General features: G+C 43.9%; 1 protein-coding gene across 3 annotated transcripts in view; it reads left to right on the top strand.

Moving 5' to 3' along the window:
- Positions 1-19,254, top strand: part of CAPN10 (calpain 10) — a 431,781-nt gene that overhangs the window by 86,817 nt on the left and 325,710 nt on the right. For all 3 annotated transcript variants that reach the window (XM_069618844.1, XM_069618843.1, XM_069618842.1), the window contains exon 4: positions 10,307-10,524. In XM_069618844.1, coding sequence (XP_069474945.1) covers positions 10,307-10,524 — 218 coding nt within the window. The remainder of the gene's footprint in view (positions 1-10,306; positions 10,525-19,254) is intronic.

The raw sequence follows: 19,254 nt of genomic DNA on the forward strand, positions 1-19,254 counted from the left end.
TTCTCATATTATTGTTGTTTATGAGAAAACTAATAAAGTGTTGGAAAAAAAAAAGGTTAACATTTATAAAATAGAATGATTCAAGAATAAATACAAGAAAGGGAAAAGAAGATAAGCAAATATTTTTACATTGAAGCAAACAAAGTACACAGTTAGATTTAAGATGTATTGCAATGTTGAATCAAACTTTTTGTTGAGCAAAGGTAACTATCCTTTGTGTATACTCATGATCAGTGTCTGATCATGCTGGGTGAAGCTGCCTACGTGCCAGTTTTTTAAACTGTAAATAATTGTTATGAACACAGATCATCAGTAAATTGCTGTTTAGAACTTTAGAGCTGTGTTAACGGCACGTTTCGGCTTTAGAGCTGTTGGGTGTCTTGACCCACGTGCAAGTAATCATGCTGCAACATTTGGTGCTGTGGACTTAGAAAATTCAAGATGGCGGAAAACCCACATGTGCGCCGAAATCCAGGAAAGCTGCGCAGTTTGTGCGCCCACCAAAATGGTTGCCTCACTTGCCACCCACCAGTGCGAGAATGAAAGGCCGGGTTGCCATGAGGGAAATGGGTTGCCAAAGGAAAAACAGTAGCGCCGGTTAGCTTCAAAGCGCTTTAAAACCACCATTGGACTACCCGCACAGTAGTCTGAAACCATTGGGAATGGCAATGCTGATTGCCAAATGCAACTTAGAATTGTGGGGAATTCATTTGTTAAATCCCAAAAATGGGTGCAGTACCAGTACTCGCCACTATCCAAAAGCCGGCGTATTAAAACCACCCTGTGTTTCTCTGAAGGCAGGCTCAAAATGCCTATTTTCAAACATTACAATATGTGCAAAATATTCACTGAACACCAGCAGACATTTGGCAGAATGGAGTTTTGTGTGCCTACAAAATCTGGGAAATGAAGAGCCCAGAACAATGCTTATAACAAAACTGGCTGAGCTATGGAGTCAGCAGTTTAAGTTGCACTGGATTTAAAGACACTAAAATCGAAAATGTTTAGATTAAATGAGTGACCTATGTTTGGTGTCACATGCCTTTGTAACTGTTGAAATGTCATAGTTTTGCACTTAGAATCAGCATTCTAGCTGCATGTGTAAAATTGCAAGTTAATTTAAAAAGCAACAAAAAACATGACAGTTAGCTGAAAGTCTGGCTTAAGGAACTTGATTTTGCTTGACAACTACCCCCATCAGGAGTGAAACTTGAGTCACAGCTGTGTTCCCAGGACTATCTGCCTTTTTGCTGGCCACACTAAGAATATACCATCTATCTGATAATTGAATTACCTGTGCTCTGCAGGAGAGTGAACAATGCAACTCCCTTCACCCAGGCAGAGGGTTTATTGAGAGGATCATAAATGGCTTCCTCTTGAACAATGAGCCTTTCAGGACCCAAGCAAATCTTATATTGCAGGGGTCGTAAAAGTGGCTTACTCTTGGCAGAAACTGGGAGGGGGAGAAACTGGAGACAGAAGCTGGCTTGGCAGAACTGGATAAACCAGTATTTCTACCTTGTGCTGAGGGGAAACCACACCCCTTTGGAGCCAGAACATAACTTTAAAAAGATGGATCATTCATAGAGCGGACATGGGAAAATTTTATAAATGATACCATAATTCTTGTGATTTTTCTGCCCACAGTTTAAGAGGTTTTTAGAACCGGTGGTATGTTCAGGGGGGTGTCAGCGGAAAAGTGGATATTACTCTAAATGTATGCATGTTAAAAATCTGAAACTTCATCAGTTAATGTCCATACTCCCTGCGCACATGTATGTAAAGTTGGGTCAATGTCAGAAATTGAAAAATCAGTTAAAAAGTTAATTATGTGCCATTTCTGAATGCAAGCTCTTAGAAACAACAGATTTGGACAGAGACATGGCTAAATTCAGCCACACCATGTATATGTAATTTCAAGCAACTGTGTAACTGTGAAATATGTCTTTTGTTATCAAATATAGAATGTGTGCAATCTGACAGAGGAGTGTCCTATCTGCAAGCCATAAAATGACATCACTCTGACACAACTTAGCTTCGCCAATCAAGTGAGGAATGGAAATTTGACCAATGACAAGTGAGAGGGGCAAGTTTAGTTATGACCAACATACCCACCCACTCTCAAAACACATAAAAGCAGACAGACAGGACAGATAGGGACCTTCAATTCCATTTGCTGCAACGCGCTCTGCCGGACCATACAACATCCAGAGATCCAGACTTCAAATTCATCAACCTCCAGAAAGCCAAACTAGAGACTTCAATCTATCCAGAACTAAGAGACCAGACCAGAGAGCGAGCAGTTCCAGAGACCAGACGCTGTGCCCAGAGAGAGACCAGAGCCCAGTCTAAAACCCTGACCAGATCCGTGATGAGGCCCATTTAATTCAAGAATATAGAGTGAGTACCCAGCAGAACTGTGTAGAACCAATCTCTTAGTTTAAATTCATCTAATTCAATCTATTTAACCTAAGTAGAACTGCCTGATAGCTCCAAATCTGTCACCTGTCATTCTAGCTGCAAAATCTGTCACTTGTCATTTTGAGCTTTTAAAATTTCAAATCTGAAAAACGACCTTCACAAAATCGCTCATATCTCCGCGACCGTTTGTCTTAGAGACTTGCAGTAACTTTCATTTGGAAGCTGAGATCCTAGGCTTTCCTAGGACCCCAGAACGATAGAGATAGTCCTTGTGGTTCCTCTGTAATAGCGCTCGGCGCATCCGTGAATTTTGCCGCAATTTGCAAATTTCTTCACGTGTAAAAAGACAGCAGTTTTGCTTTTCCTTGCCAAAAACTTAGTTTACCTGCTAGTTACTACTAAAGCATTGTTAAGGTGATCCTGAATTCATAGAGAGTAGCTATCACTCACCCTGAACCTCTGAAAGGGAATTAAAAGCATTTTAGCATATTTTTCAATTCATTGCCAGCACATATAAAGCATTTTGCCTGTGTTTTCAAAACTCCTATCTGTTTTCTGTAGTGTAAGCTTGCTGGGGTGAACTGAATTACAGTTGATTGCATTTCTGAGAACTGTGTGCTTCCTTCCATTTCCTTGCATTGCATCAAGGGGGGGAGGGGATTGCCAGAGAAAAGTGATTACATTGTTTTGTTGAAATCATAGTGAGTATTTTCTATACTGCATTTCATTCATTCAACATTCCATCCATTTGAACTCCATAAAGCATTCTCTATCACATTATTCTTCTTTTGTTCCTATTTACCAGTGTGCTATCTCATCCATTTCATGTCAACTCATTAGTGATTATAAAGAAGTGTGCTAGTGCCAGATTCTCCGTTGTTAATCATTATCATATCAGATTAAGTGTGATATTCAATTATTAATTTATTATAAAGTGTGATATATATATATTTTAAATTATCAAATAAACCTTTTAACTTGCAAAACAGAACTACTTCTTGGCTCAGTGGGGTCAGGAGGGTTCCAAGAGAGGGGTGTTATATAGGGGTAGTCATCCAGAACGCATGAACTGGACATAAAGATATATCAATAAGGGTTTTCATTCAGTATTATAGACTAGGCGTTGACTTAGCTGTAGTGTTGAATTGAATCCTCTTACAGAGCCATTAGTCTTGGCCTTGATTGAAGAGCCTTCCTCAGGGCGAATGAATCTATAAGGGGTCCAAAAAAATAAAAGGGGAAAATAATAAAGAAAAGCGGTTTGGAGGGAAGGCAGATGTGTAATTAAACACATTCCAGAACATGTACTAAATGCTGTTGGCCCCAGTTTGTAAACTGGATTTTCCATTTTCATAAAACATGATGGGAACATGATAATGCTAAGGAGTTTAAACATCAAGGTGAAAAGCTACTGCACTGTACTTACCCTGTATGTGGCACAGGGTAGTGCAGAGATTATCAGCCTTTGGGATTTGTCGGTTACGGGTGCCTCAACAGCCTGGGACTGCAAGGGTTGGGTCCTCGAGTAGATACACAATATCCAGTGTGATTTAGGATGAACTCACTCTGTAGAGAAGAAAGAGTGGGATGGAGAAGGAAAACTCCATTTATTGCAGATTGATGTTGTTAAATGGTAAAAACTTAGAGATGCAACAAAGAAATGCAAACGGAATTGAGATGCATCAGGATATGGAGAAAAACCCAAACTGGAATACTCAAAGGGGAGGTAGTGCTCAAAAAGATTGACCCAGTGGAAGCACCCATTAATACCATGACTAGGCAGCCATGTAGGTGTTTGTGATAAGGAGAAGGAAAGAGGAGGGCAACAGAATTACCCTGAAGTAAAAGAGGCAACAGAATTACAAAACTACCTTAAAGTAGAAATCATGGAACCCATAACGTGCTGAAGTCCAGGGATGTTCATGCGATACAATTGTCGCAGGGTAAATATGCCCTTATGGTGGGGGCCATCTAGGAGCTGGCAGATTCCTGTGTCACACGTAGTGGCAAGATGTCTGGAGACATAGAGAGGACACGCATGTTAAAAGCGTGAAAAGTTACAACCGTAACCATCAGAAAATACAGAAGAAGCGCGTGAACTGAGCACCTGAAAAAACAGGTTATCGGATACTTACGATCGAACAGTGAATACAGGAAACAGAGAAGTGCGCGAGGCATCAAGGGGTGAGCGGTTGTTTCGCGCCCGTGTAGGTAAACGAGTGCGAGGTGTCTCGTAGTTATGGAGACCCTAGGTTGAGTGCGGACCCATGATGCCGTGCGAGTGGAAGATACCAACTTGCTGGTTTACAAGGGCTAGAGTACTCGCTCTGTCAGACATGTTCATAGACGTGTGTGTTTTGCACGTTTATGAGGAAATAGCATGAACAGAGAAAAGTCAAGAATATGGCATGGAGTGGGCCCAGCCTATGATGAGTGTGTTATGCGATATGGAACGAATCCACTAAGGCTAATGGAATGCGCCTCGCGTTGGGAGTCAACATGTATCTAGGCTTGGTTGCTAGGATACCAGACTCGAGGAAGCTAGATGTGAAGGGAGGTGTCGGCAGGCGACTGCAGGGCGCAGCAATAAAATGCCGGGTAGGAGAAAGTGAATGTCTATATAACGCACTGGATGTGGATGCGCACTCCATGTAGAGAGAATACACAAGCCCTAAGATGATGGTCATGTGCTGCAGTGAGGAAAGTGTATTTCCGGAATGGAGAGAATTCATATGTTTGTGGTGTGCTGAGCCGAAAAACTGGGCAGCACCCCTTATGACATACTGATAGTAATTAAAAAGGGCAATTGTGTTACCGCAATGTACAAGTGCTAATATACATGTGGCATATGGGTCAAGGAACATTCACCACGGCACAGAGAACAGCAGGCCCTACCGACCTAAAAATAAAGGTCATGTAATTAAGTAGGACAAATATATTCCTCGTTGAGGCCATGGTGGAAGGAATCAATTCTATATATCCACTGGGCCTCTTTCTGTAGCAGACTCATTTTGAGATTTGCAGAGGAAATGATGGTGTCTACCCCCCACCACAAAATGTCGTTTGCTGTGTGTTTGTTTTCCAAGTAGTGTTTAACCAAGGGGGCACTTTCGTTCTTGCACCTTATACGGGAGCGATGTTTGCAAATACAAATGTGGACTGGTCTTTCTGTTTGTCCAACATATCTCAAACCACAAGGACCTTCTATAATATAGATGGCGTTTTTAGTTTTGCAATTTGTCATGCTTTTCAAATTCCATAGTCTGTCCTTGATCTTAAAAACTTTGATCTTTTTGGTAAATTTGCATGAAGTGCAGTTACCACAAGGAAAATGTCCCACCGGTGATCTCAAATCCCATAGACCCAGTCTAGGAGCAGGGTTGGTGAATTTGGAATGCATCAACTGGTCTCAGAGATTTTTGCCCCGCTTGTATGCGAAGCGTGGTGTGGGTTCATTCGGGAGACACAATTTGGCCAAAGTCCAATGTTTAGCTATGGACTTGCGAATAAGTGGTGTATGGGCGCCATGTGTGATGACACAGGTCGTTCTTGGTTCCTCGTTGCTAGTAGTATTTTTATTTAGCAGGAGTGTGTCCCTGTTGGAAAATCTCGCTCTTTCCCTTGATCTAGATATTGCATGATGTGGGTACCCTCTCTCGGTCAGCCTGTGATCGAGATCATTGGCATGGAAATAGAAGTCCTCTAGTTCCGTACAGTTCCTTCTTATGCGAAGGTATTGTCCAAAGGGTAAATTTTCCCTAATGTGCCTTGGGTGATCGCTTTTGAAATGCAAAAGTGTATTTCTATCACTTGGTTTGCGAAAAAGGTTGCATTTCAGGGAACCATTATTTGTTTGGATTTTAAGATCAAGAAAACTGATTTCCGAATTATTGCATTCCATGGTGAATTGGATGTTTTGGTCGACTTTGTTAAGCCAATCGACAAAATTTTGTAAATCTAATTTAGAGCCTGTCCAGATGCAGAGAATATCATCTATGTACCTTTTCCAAATTTTGATATGGTTTTTGAAAGGATTTTCTCGGATAGAATATTAGTCTTCTCAAAGTCTGCCATAAACAATATAGCTAGACGTGGCGCAAAACTTGCCCCCATACCTGTCCCTTTACATTGGAAATAAAATTGGCCATCAAACTCAAAGTAGTTTTTGGATAGGGCAAGTGTGAGAAGGTCTACAATAAAGTTTGCTGGAACCCTAGTTTGGGCATCAGAATTGGTCAGATATCTATGAATGCACTCTATAGCCAGTTCCTGTGGAATACTGGTGTATAATGAGCAAATGTCTAGGGTCACTAGAAGTTGAGAGCTACTGTCAAAATCAATACTCTCAAAAAATTGGATGGTTTGGGTTGTGTCCCTTAAGTATGTCTCTGTGTTGGTACTCAGTGGTTTGAGAAAAACATCTATGAATTTACAGATGGGTTCTAGCACTGAACCACATCCTGAGACGATAGGTCGTCCAGGTGGGTTTTGCAGATTTTTGTGAATTTTGGGTACACCTGGAAGATTGACTGTCGCTGGAGCTCATCTTCATCCATCCTGTGAAGTGTCCTGTAGGGGTCTGCACCGCAACAGTTTGCATTCTTCATTGTTCTGGTATTGCATATTGCAGGTGGACTTGACCGGTACAAGCACTCAAACCTGTACCCCTCACCAGAACAAAAGGAGGGAAGATCGTGTCTCCAGCAATTCCCGGATGATCCACAGAGTGACCTGAAAAATCTCAGTCGGTGTGGGTGGGAGGTGTAAGTACATAGAAATAACTGATCCTGCCCCCTAGACCCTCCCCCCAGCCTCCATGGACTAACACTAGCTGTAAAGCTCATTGTCCCCTAGCTCCCTCTGTGCTTATCGTTGAATCTGGGTCAACTCTCCTACCCCTGGGCTAGCCGTGGCACTGGGATTAAGAGGGGTTCCCCCCCCTATCTTTGGACAAATACTTATAATACTTTAAAATAGTTTGGAACTGTTTTAATCCCCACCACAAGCACATTGCATCCTTTGTGAGAATACCTCCCCTGGAGAAACCTGTGTGGAACCTGTGAATTTTGGTGACTAGGCCCCATACATTTTAGAGAAAAGGCGCGTGCTTGTTGGGTTAATTGCGCCTGGCTCTTAAATGTAGAACTAAATGAATATAGGACCTCATTGTCTGGCTACAAAATTATCCTTTATTGGTTTTGAACCAAAAGATAAGCTTTCAGTTGATCATAGATTACATTTAATAAGCATGGCAATTGTTTAGTTACAAAGGTGCAAATACAGTATTAGTGATGGGTGTTACACTGGTATGTGTGCAGTTCAATTCCTACCGAACTTGATGTGTGCAATATTTTCCTAACTGTAACACAGATTAATTGTAAGAGTTCATCTAATATCATACATGCATATACATTAGCGTTCTCAATTGTACATTAGGTAATTCAGTTTCAAGTATGCAAATAGTGTATCTGTTAGTAAGGGGGGAAGGTTGATTGGGAGGGAAAAGAAAAGGTGGGTAGAGTTAGGTAATTTTAGTCAAGTTGAATTGAAAAAATCCACTATCATGTAATTTACTAATTCAAAGTTCTGATATCCCTGTTTGGGGTCTGACCTATAGTTATCTGGTTGCTGACTGCTGAGATGTCAGTGTTGTGGTTAGCGATTCGTATGCCGGGTTAATTCCCTTTTCTCCTTGTCGTGCTTCTTCGTAGCGTTTGTGCCACAATTTCTAAGAAGGGAGGGGGGGGATTGCAATAGCCAAGGCCATTCTGGTTTCTTTGGTATTCTGGGATTCATGCTTTTTTTACCCACAATATTCTAAGTATGAATTTACGCTATGTAACATCATAGCTCGAGGTCTGTTATAGATAGTTGATTTGATCATTATGAATTTATCATGGGATTTATTCTGACCAATGATTTTGGCCATGCGTTCCATCTGAACGTTGAACATGCTACTATTGAATATGGCTGTCTAATTTCACACCGGTTTGCAGGCAAGTTCTATTGAATTATAGCATCTGTTAGTTGTCGCTTACTTTAAAAAGAATTGTGGTTAATGTTATTGTTCGTGAGGGCTCTCAAGTGGTTTACTTTTTTAAATGTCCCTTTCTTGGGATGAATCTGTAAAGAATTAGTCACTCTGTTACTATTGAGTATGGAGTGTCCTTGTTTTTAGTTTTAAATTTATGTCAGCTATTCGTATGGTGCCGTTGCCATGCCTGTTGAGTTTATTTTGTTTTAATTAAAATCTTTAGGTTGGTAGTTGCATATAATTTGATTGTTTGAAGTGGTCAAAGGCATTATATGGTATTGTAAAAATACAGGTTTAATCAAGGGATCTCTTTGTGATTGGTCACCACGAGACTCTTTAACATAGTCAAGGGTTTCAAATGCCTGTGCAAGTTATCATTTAAACTGTGTTTTCTTACCTAGTACTTGTTTCAAGTTCCTTTGTCGGTCTGGGTTCCTTTCAGGATGGCGGCGTTCCGCTGATTGCTGGTTCGCCGCCATCCTGAAAGTGGCTTTTGTTGATCTTTGAACATGGTTATGTTATTCGTCACAGCGTGGTGATGTCATCAGTAATCGTGCACCATTTCGAGTTTCCACATTCGCAGGTGATACCAAGATGCCGTTTGGCAGGCAGGGGTGTTAAAATTTAAATAAGCCAAAACCTATATTGTCCAATGCAAAAAGTCCTCTCTCTCCTAGTTTCTTGGTTTTGATTGTTACCCACAAGCGTCTCGCGGATAAAGCACCTGCTTACTTGAAGAACAGGGCCAAGTACTTCTGCACTTCTCGCTCTCTTCATTCTGGCACGTCGAGGAGACTTGAGCAGCCTCTTTATAGACTTACTTTGTTCGGTGGTACTAGCTTTGATTCGACTGCTCCCCGTCTGGAATCTTCTTCCTACTGTTCTTCGGTTTTGCAGTGTTGTTTCCACTTTGAAGAGATCTCTTAAAACTTTTCTTTTTAATTCTAATGATAAGGTTTCTCTGTGAGTTCTGGTGTCGACCCGGTTCCTGACTCTTCCTTATTTGGTGTGCACTGAGGCCTTTGTGTGATTTGCACCTTACAAAAGGTATATAACATTAAGTAACTGTTATTCCCGCTATTGGGACAAGGGAGGTTAGTACTTGGCTTTTCTTAGTGTTTCCGGAGTCACTGTAATGAGGGAGATTGCTCTTGTACCATTCTTGCTTTTTTCCTTCTGTTCTGTACAATTACTGTGACGGGGCGATCACTCCCGCAGCACTCTTGGTTTTTCTTATGATCTTCACAATCAGTGTGACGAGGAAGATTACTCCCAAAGAAATCTTAACTTTGCTCCGAACTTGCCTCTCATGTTACCTTGAATTTGATGGGGGTGCATCACTGATTCTCCCTGGGGTTGCAGGCTGGCTCGTCCTCTCTCAGCTTTTCCTCTCTCTGCTGGCTATCTTCACTGAAGGAGTAGTTGTTATTGCTCCTTCACTCTTCTTCTCAGTACCACTGGGTTCCAACCTATTGCCATTCTTCATGTCTTTTACTCTTCTTTGTCTCACTGGTTTCAAGTGTCCAGGTTGAGCGAAAGAAGAGATCTTGCAATAGCAAACAGTAGTTTCTTCAGGTTGAGAGGGTCTTGTAGGAAAGCGAATTAGGGAGTTACTGCTCGGAACAGGAGTCCATATCCCCAACAGGGGGGGGGGGGTGTCTCCCTGTGAGGTACCGCTTACCGCCACTGCTGAGGGCAATGGTGCGTTGTGGGTTCACCTCCCCAGCCTCACAGGGAAGGGCGCCCCTCTGGGGAGAAGTGACGAAATCCTGTGCATCATTACAAAGAGCAGTAGATGATGGTTTGGCACTTGCATGGTCTCAAGCTCTGCCATCTATTCTGTCCCACCAGGTTACATGGATCCTACGAGCTGCTCTGGGCTGGACAGGTGGCTGATGCCTTGGTGGATTTGACAGGAGGGCTTGCTGAGAGATGGACCCTGGTAGAATCTACTGGAAGCCCAGACACCAGGATCGGCATTAGCACACCAGAGAGTGAGGTCTTTAAGAGACTGATGGACCTGAAAGATCGCTGTCTCATAAGCTGCTCTGTTCTCCGCTCCATGGAAGGTAAGATCTGAAGTGCTCCCCTTGGTTCAAAAGAACATAGATGAAATATGGTGTTTTTGCTGTATTTCCACCATTAAATAAGTGATGAATAGAAAGTTTTTCAGAATTATAACCACTGGCAACTCGCATGTAAAACCTTGGCAGGGCACCCTGAGCGAACACTTCAATAAATATCATTACCCACTTAATCAATGGATGGATATCCTATATGCTGAATTATGAAAACATATTGTTAGGCAAGATTGTATGTATTAGCCTGTGGGAGACTGCACCAGCCTTGTCCTCTTGGCAATAGTTAACCCAACCTTTGGTATACGCATGTACTACACAAGTTGGTAGATTGACTGAGCAGTTAGGCTTATCTCAAGAGGGGTCAATCAGAGCTGTATGGTTATTAAACATAGATCCACAGTGACAAGTATCTAAATAAACACTTATATGCAAGGTTTCTTGATTAAACAATTTATTTAACAGTCAGTTGTATAAGCCGTCTTTAGAAGGCAGCAAAATATATGTAATGCAAAAATATACTTCAAAATACCCACTCTGTTTCTTTAAATCAGTAAATGCCCATTTGAGATGGCACCCTGAGGTGACTTGAATAATTAGGACACTGGACATTAATATATCACTGGTACATTAGAGCAATACTGAGGTTGGTGTCAAAAGGAAGAAGTTGAGGGGAATAAAGCAATGGTTAACAAATATTCTTAAGCAGGTAAGTACTTTTTGAACCCTCCAATGCAAAGTAAATTAACCATTTCCTGGGGGAAAGGTAAAACACAAAATCAGAGGTAAGTAGAGTCTTTCAGGGAGCCAGGACAGCCAATGTTAATTGAACAAAAGTCTAGGTGAGCTGAAGCACTTCTTGTAGGTAGGTAAGAAGTCTTGCACAATGTTTTAGAGATCTTTATATAAAATGAAATCACTGGAGGGCCACAAGCTGGGAGGCTTGTGAGAGGCAAAGCTGGAAGCAACTCTGCAAAGACAAGTCTCAACTGAGAACTAGCAAGGCTACACAACAAGAGGTAAGTCCCGTTAGTTTTACAGTACTTTTGGTTAGAAGAAATTGGTTCCAGCTGGCTTCTGCAGACCCTGTTGTTCCTGGGCCTCAGTTGTGGGGACAAGAGGGAGGACTTCTGAGGACTCCTGCACTATGAATGGAAGGGCGGCGGCAGCAGTGGGCAAACTTTGTAGCAGCAGCACTTTGCGGTTACAGCTCCTCGCGGCTCTCGCAAGCTGCACCACCGCGGTTCTCGGATACCTTGATGGACTTTCCTCGCATCTGGGGTCCAGCACTCTGTTGAGGTGGCTCAGACTTGGTCAGCCCTGCTTCCTGGGAGTCCAGAGGATGATCCTGGAGCTCTGGTCCGACTTAAAAATGAGACACTCGATTCTGGTGTTCCTCTCCCTGGCACTCGGTTCCTGCAGCAGCAATGGAAGTACAGCCAGCCCCGAGAGGATGTCCAGACGCATTTGCTTTGGAGTAATTTGGTCCCACCAACCCAAGGGAAGAAGTCGTCCGTTGCAGGGCTTATCTACTTGAGGCGAATTCAGAGCTTTAGTGATGTAGCAGGGCTTCGCCGGGCAAACCAACGGTCCAGGAGTTGCAGTAAGCGTCTCTTCCAAGTTCTTCTTTGGATTCCTTTGTCCAGTGGTTGACTCTGCCGTCCAAGCAAAAAGCCTCGCTTTTTATGCAAGTTTCTCCCAGTCTAGCTGTCACTCACGCAGCAGGGTGGCTGTCCTCCAAGGACAGCCAGTTGCCCAATCACCTTTGGGTGCATTCCTGTAACTGAGGGGATTAAGCACAGGGAGTTCCGGGCACCTCTCTCACTTCCTGCCCTGCCAGACACGCTGGAGCCAGAAGCGGGCTTCACTCTTGTATGCCACCAAAGACAAAACGAACAAAGGGACCAAACTTGGTTTGGCACACAGAGTAAATCTCAACAAGGACCTTTCCAACAAGAAATGGCGAAAATAGAAGACCGGCCCATTTTGATGAAATGGGCACCCATGGGTGCTTTACTGCAGCTGCAATTGCAGCTGTGGTAAAAACACACACTGGTAGGAAAAAGTAAACCACTGCCACCAGCCATTAATTGTAGAAGGAGAAACATAAAAATGTTACATGAGAAACTAGACAAAGAGGATACTAGTAACCCCTCCTGCAACCTATTGTAAAATAGTGTGTGCTGGGTCTAGAAAGTTACCAAATGTAAGTAAAGTCAATTTCACTTCACTGCTCTTGGAAACAGTAGTTTTACCAAGAGAAGGTATTTAAACCTTTGGGAAATCTAAGACTTCCCTTTGCCACTGCACTCAAGGTGATGTGTGTCACAGTGTAAAGATGATGCCTGTGGAGTTTGGCAGACTCCAAAGTCAAAAGAAACACAGAATACACATAGAATTAAAAGTACAAAGTCCCAAAGTTCAGCAAAAGAGCTGTGGGTCTCTAAGTTTGGAGAAATTTAGCACTAAACTGAAAATTCTCCATAATACATCATATTGCTCAGAAAAGATGTTGAACAGTACAGCATGAAGGATGCCGAGTGCTTAGTTATTATGTAGCCAGAAGTAACCTCCTTTTGGCTTGTGCAAACGTTATGGTGCATGATGGGGAGTGTAATTGTTCGTATGATGTCCTTAACTAAAACGTGCCTCCTCCTATTTGGGGCCTGTAGGTGCCACAAGTACTTTCCAGGAAGATGTGTGGGTAACTCGCTGAATAGAATCTCTGCCACCTTTGTTTGTTTGCTAGTTCACTTGTTTCTGAAACTGCAGGCTCTGACCCAAAACGTATAAATGTGCAAAATAAATTATAATTTGGATCCAGTAGTTTTGTTTTTAGGGAACAAACACCATTGATTCATAGTAGTAAAAGATTAAGAGTGAGCTCTATATAAGTGGACTGTGTCATGTGACCGGCTCCTGACCCCGAGTGATAACGCTTATGAAACCTACAAAGAACCTCTAATATGGACATTATTACATGTTCACATATCATGTTGTGCTATTCACAAGAATACCTTTCTAGTCCTATTTGTAAAGCACCTCATTTCAGCTTAAGAGCACCTGTGTTTCAGGTGCCTACGCATGAATGCCTGGGGAACAAAGGCATAGCCGCTAGGCTCATACCCTGGCTATATCTGGTATGGCTACCATGGCAACACAGCTTGAGTCATTGTAAAGTGACATGGATATAATAAAGTAGGGGATGTTTTTTTGCGGGAGTGGGGAGGGTTGTGAAAACCACCCTAAAAGATCAGTATGTTGACTACTGGGCATCCTGATTTATCATATTGACCTTCATCATCACCATTGCTGCTAGATGTGCTAGGCTGAGAAACCTTCTGCTCCCCTAGCATGATAATTTGGCACCTGACCTACTGTTGAATAACATTTTAGTGGCTTTTACAGCTACAAGCACTGATACTGAGTTCAGCAATGGCTGAGAGGGAGGGTTGGCGAAACAAACACAACCTGAGTGTAGAAATTCCACCACAAAGCATGTGCTCCGTGTACCCTCTCTTTACAACACCTCACAGATCCCAAGGTGTAAGTCTGTCAACGACCTCACCTACTAACAATTAGAGCAACCAATACTTCCTCTTGCACCCATATGCCTCTGCTCAGCAGCCAATGCAGCTGCTACAAGTCGACAGCACATAACTATGGTGTCGAATTTCATTGTAAAGGGTCAACAGCAGCACCTGGACACCTGCATGCTCTACAGAAACATTGTCCGCTGGAAGGCAGGGACCAATCCGGGCTTATCCTCATTGCTGGGCCGTATGAAGTGACCTCATGCACAAGAGCCGGAACAAAACATTACACTGCATACCCCCCTCCCCTCAGGAGCCAGCGAACACTCCGCAGCATGCTGCCACTGCCCTCAATGGTTTACTAGAACCGGAAGATGTCAGTCCTGTAGCAAAGTAGGTTTTCCAACTAAGTACAAAAGGTTTATAAATCACAAATCACACAGTCCCTAAAAAAAAAAAAAAGAAATCGTGCTGACCCCTCAAAATTATCTCTTCAAGTGTTGGTGTATATCGGCCCTGCCTCACCTTCCAGCAGCTAAACTCAACCCACAAAAGAAACGGGAAATTGCTGGTTCTTTTTTATATAGGCTCTTAAACTTGTTTTCTCCCCAGGTACTTGCCTGAATCCACGCACGAATACCCCAATCCAACACCACTATGATGCTCTTGGCCATATCATTGCATAATGCCCGAATTCACATAAGAGCGTCTTGATCTGGTGTGAACTTGTGTGAGAAATACAGACGTCGCAATTTTCTTGCGGGCTCCCGCAGATTTACCCAAAACCAGTTATTGAGCCTGTAGCGATTCACGGGAAGGGCTTGGAGAGGCTCGCCCAGGCTTATCGACTGGATTTTCTTTTCTTTAAAAAAAAAAAAAACGCACACAAGCACTACCATTGTTGGTAAACCCATGCCCAGCGGTTTTGCCAGGTTCCCCTTCTCTCCAGTTTTAACCATTTCTCATGACTCACTTCCTCAGGCATCATGACAGTAACCCAAACAGACGCTTATTGGTCCAGTCATTAGACCATTTCAGTAAGGGGAAACCAACTTGACTGTACAGATAATAGCGAGGTGCCATCTTGGTCACATGCCTGAAAGTACTCTGTTTATTATTAGTTTAGCACTCTTAACATTTGTTTAGATCTATTTGTGACATTGAACAACTCCTTAAAGGCATGGTCTAGTAAAATTTGTTATTGTCCCTACGGGTCGGCCATGTTTTTTTTAAGCCTAAGTGGCTCGATTTTAGAAAACTTTCCTATGGACCTTACCCGAGTTTTCGCCCATTAAACGCACGCGAAAACAGGCACCAGGGAGCTGCCATTTTGTGATAATCCTATCACTTGCCGCATCGCCCTGTCTGACCTGCTTCTGCGGCACTAAATCAATTCCCCTGCCCCTGAGCCTGTCATCAGCAGACTCGTACCGCCCATTTCCCAACGCCAAAGCACGTCTTGTGTCAACATTCGCTGTGCTTCAGCTAATGACGTGTCGCCATGGAAATGGCAGGACGCCTCTTTCCTCAATAAGTATAAACAGACCGTTTCACAACACACAGCAGCAGATTTTAGATTCCATTCCTCTCTCTGTGTTACTTAGAGTATTTTGTGACTCGTTTCTGTGCTCTGGTCAGCTACCTTCGCCGCTTGTAGCCCGTGTGAACACCTGTACCATCTTGGTAAATTATTTTACTTTGTTTACCACACAATGGCTACAATAATGCCCTACATGTACGAGCCCGAGTATACCGAGGAGGAACTACTGGAAAGGGAAGCACGCGAAAACGATGGGGATTCGGACGGCAGTTGGCAGGACGGATCAACAGATGAAGAGCCTGGGCCTAGTCGCATGGACGGCGTCTCCACCTGGTGCACATGCAATCGGTGCGAGCTAATGCCAACCGAGGAGGAGAACTGCTGCTGCCGAGAAAACTCGGATGCCTGGCCTACATTTCAGAAGGCGAGCCACGACCGCAATGCATCACCGAGCTGCCAGACTTCAGGGCAGCCTGCCTCACATGGGCCGTGTTGAGAATAATGATGGTGCTTATGCACGAACTTCGCAACTGTTCGTCCTCGTAATCCGAGTAACGAGTAAGTATACTCTGCTTGTCATGCCACTCCTATTTCATGTTCTTCTACTATATCCAAAATTATATCTACATATCATAGTAACGCATGTAAGTCGTTCAATAGTGTGCATTGTCTAGATAGCATTTGTCCGTGCAGAATGCCATTGGTTACAAGAATTGTCATTGACAACAAACGTTTATTAAACTTATCTTGGTCATTTAAAAACAGTTTGTTTCATTCCTTTACATGGTGGCTCCACGGGAGGCTTGGACACCGCGTTCGAAGAGTGATACCCGCCTGTGCCGTTCGTGCCATAAGAGAAATGTTCCCGAGTGACAGCGGTCAGTACAGGGGATTTTCTCTCGCTGTGCTGCAACCTGACCTGTTTAATCTTTAAAGTCTTGTATTTTTGTGTCATGAAAATAAGATACAAAATAAAACACCACATATATTTTAACAACGGTTGTTTTGATGATTTTTTTTTTTTAAATGAATCAAGTGTGTCTCCATTCAAGGATGGACATCGGACATCTGTTCTCCGAATGGGTGAAGGTCTGGTCGCTGTGAAGCAGGGTGGTCACTATCTAAGCTAACATAAAATATTCTCGATAATGCATGCACTAAATAACACTTGTTCAAAGTCTTTCAGTAGGTTATGTCTCTAAAAAAAAGTCACACATATATCTATACTAACAATTAACATTGGATTATACAGGCCTTAGGTTAAGGGTCTTGACCACTGTAATACACCGGTTGAAGTGTGGGTCTGTGCTCACAAGAATCTCTGGTATGTGGCATTTGTTATTGATAAGCAACGATATACTGCAGTAGGGGTCTAATGTTAATTCGGCATCTGCTAGGTGGGCATCATGTCGTGGTCAGTGGTCTGGCACTTGAAGAGAATACCTTGCAGGTACACAAGGTCACAATGGCAGTAAGTTTCCACTGGCGAGGGTGTGTGGGCAAGGACACATTTATGGAGATGAACGAGCGATCTGCTTAGTTCAGGCTGGTTCACATGCAGGACAGTGATCTCAGAGGAAGAGTCATGCTCAGTGGTCCCATCTACGCGATTGTCAACCAAAGTTATCACATAAGGGCAAGGGGTGAACCCACTACTGGAGGCACTTGGTCCGAGTTTCTATTGAGAAGTAAAGCATGAGAGGGGCCATCGAGAGGGGCCTGATGGCCCCTCGTTCCCACACACTTATCTGCACGCCCACTGGCTCATCCATCCACCCCCCCTATCAAAGGCAGTTCGCACCCGTGGATGAGCGCTGGCATGTGGGGCTGTCTGGGGAGCGAACGGCCAACGTGCAAAAAAACATGTACACTTCAAAAGGTATCTTACGCCCAGGGGCCATCGTTCACATGGTCTCCTCAGACCCTGTGTCTCCAGGCAGGCCTCCCCTGAGGCAGGCCGCCCCCCTGCAATCCACATAAGTGTGTCTCCATTCAGCAGTCTTCCTGTGCCTTATCTGCACGCCCCAGGCCCATCCAGCCCACCCCCCTCTATCAAAGGCGGTTCGCGCCAGTGGATGCGCGCTGTCAGGGGCGCAAAAGGCCAAGGTGCCAAACTACATGCACACTTCAAAAGGTATCCCACGCCCAGGGGCCATCGGTCACATGGCCTCCTCAGACCCCGTGTCTCCAGGCAGGCCTCTCCCGAGGCAGGCCGCCCCCCTGCAATCCACATAAGTGTGTCTCCATTCAGCAGTCTTCCTGTGCCTTATCTGCACGTCAAGGCCCATCCAGCCCACCCGCCTCAATCAAAGGCGGTTCGCGCGAGTGGATGCGCACTGTGAGGGGCGCGAAAGGCCAAGGTGCCAAACTACATGTACACTTCAAAAGGTATCCCACGACAAGGGGCCATCAATCACATGGCCTCCTCAGACCCCATGTCTCCAGCCAGGCCTCCCCTTGAAGCAGGCCGCCCCCTAATACCACGACATACATACGTCATTCATTCACAAACACACCCCTGTTTCTAATACTTTATAAACCACTTGATATGTCTCATGAGAACATCTTTGTGCTTTGCAAGTCAACCCCTGAACGTGCTACCTGGTAACCACTGAGATCTACGCTAATCTACTCGTCGTCGTGCTATCCGTGAACTTCTGTGACCGCTTAGAGCAAACCCATCAGTGTGCTACCTGTGGCCACCCACCTATTCTCCTGCAACATACTGCTCTGCTTGCTGAATCCAACTGTTTGTTGGTCAAGGTAAGGCCATGTATCCTAGTCATATTTCGCAGATTTTTAAATTTCTATCTATTTGCGAGTAGAGTACACAATAGTGCTATGTTCATTGGTCTCATTGCTATTGACTTGAGTTTCCATTGCTATGCTATCAATAGATCTATTTATTTTCATCTTTGTCTATTGTCATCGAATTGCATCCTTCGGGGGTCCAATCTAAGCATGTTTCCTTCTCGTGCAAGACAGAACATCCATGGGACGAGTCACATGTTCAGATTTTAGTCGCATCATTTATACATTTCTGCAACTTATTGTCACGATTGTCGGTTATGTCTTCTTCTGATGAGATGACAAGTTCTCCCTCTTCCCCCAACTCCTCACCTTCCTCTTTCTGCTTAATCCTTCCGTCCTTATGTCGTGGAGGCTTCTCTTTTTTCTTGTGAAGATAAGGACGCCCTCGATAGGATGCCACCGTGCCACTAAGATAGGGGCAACGGGGGTTATCCTACCGAGAACGCCTCACAGGGGGAAAAAAGCCGGAAGGCACAAAAAACCCCTAGACGTAGTATTGCAGGTGGAGGATCCCAGAAGATGAGTTAGCTGAAGAGAGTGCAATCCGATGAGCAGGCACCGAATCTGGAATAAGGTAGATCCAAACGGACACAGGGGATAATCACAGGCAGTCCAGTAGGCAGGCAGGGGTCTGGCAACAGGTAGAATCAAGTAGATACCGGGGATAATCACAGGCAGTCCGGTAGGCAGGCAAAAGGTCTGGCAACAGGTAGAATCAAGTAGATACCGGGGATAATCACAGGCAGTCCGGTAGGCAGGCACAAGGTCTGGCAACAGGTAAGTTCAATGAGATACTAAGGATAATCACAGGCAGTCCAGTAGGCAGGCAGGGGTCTG

Source organism: Ambystoma mexicanum, chromosome 10, assembly GCF_040938575.1.
Source record: "Ambystoma mexicanum isolate Mex_15411 chromosome 10, UKY_AmexF1_1, whole genome shotgun sequence".
Lineage (NCBI taxonomy): Eukaryota > Metazoa > Chordata > Amphibia > Caudata > Ambystomatidae > Ambystoma > Ambystoma mexicanum.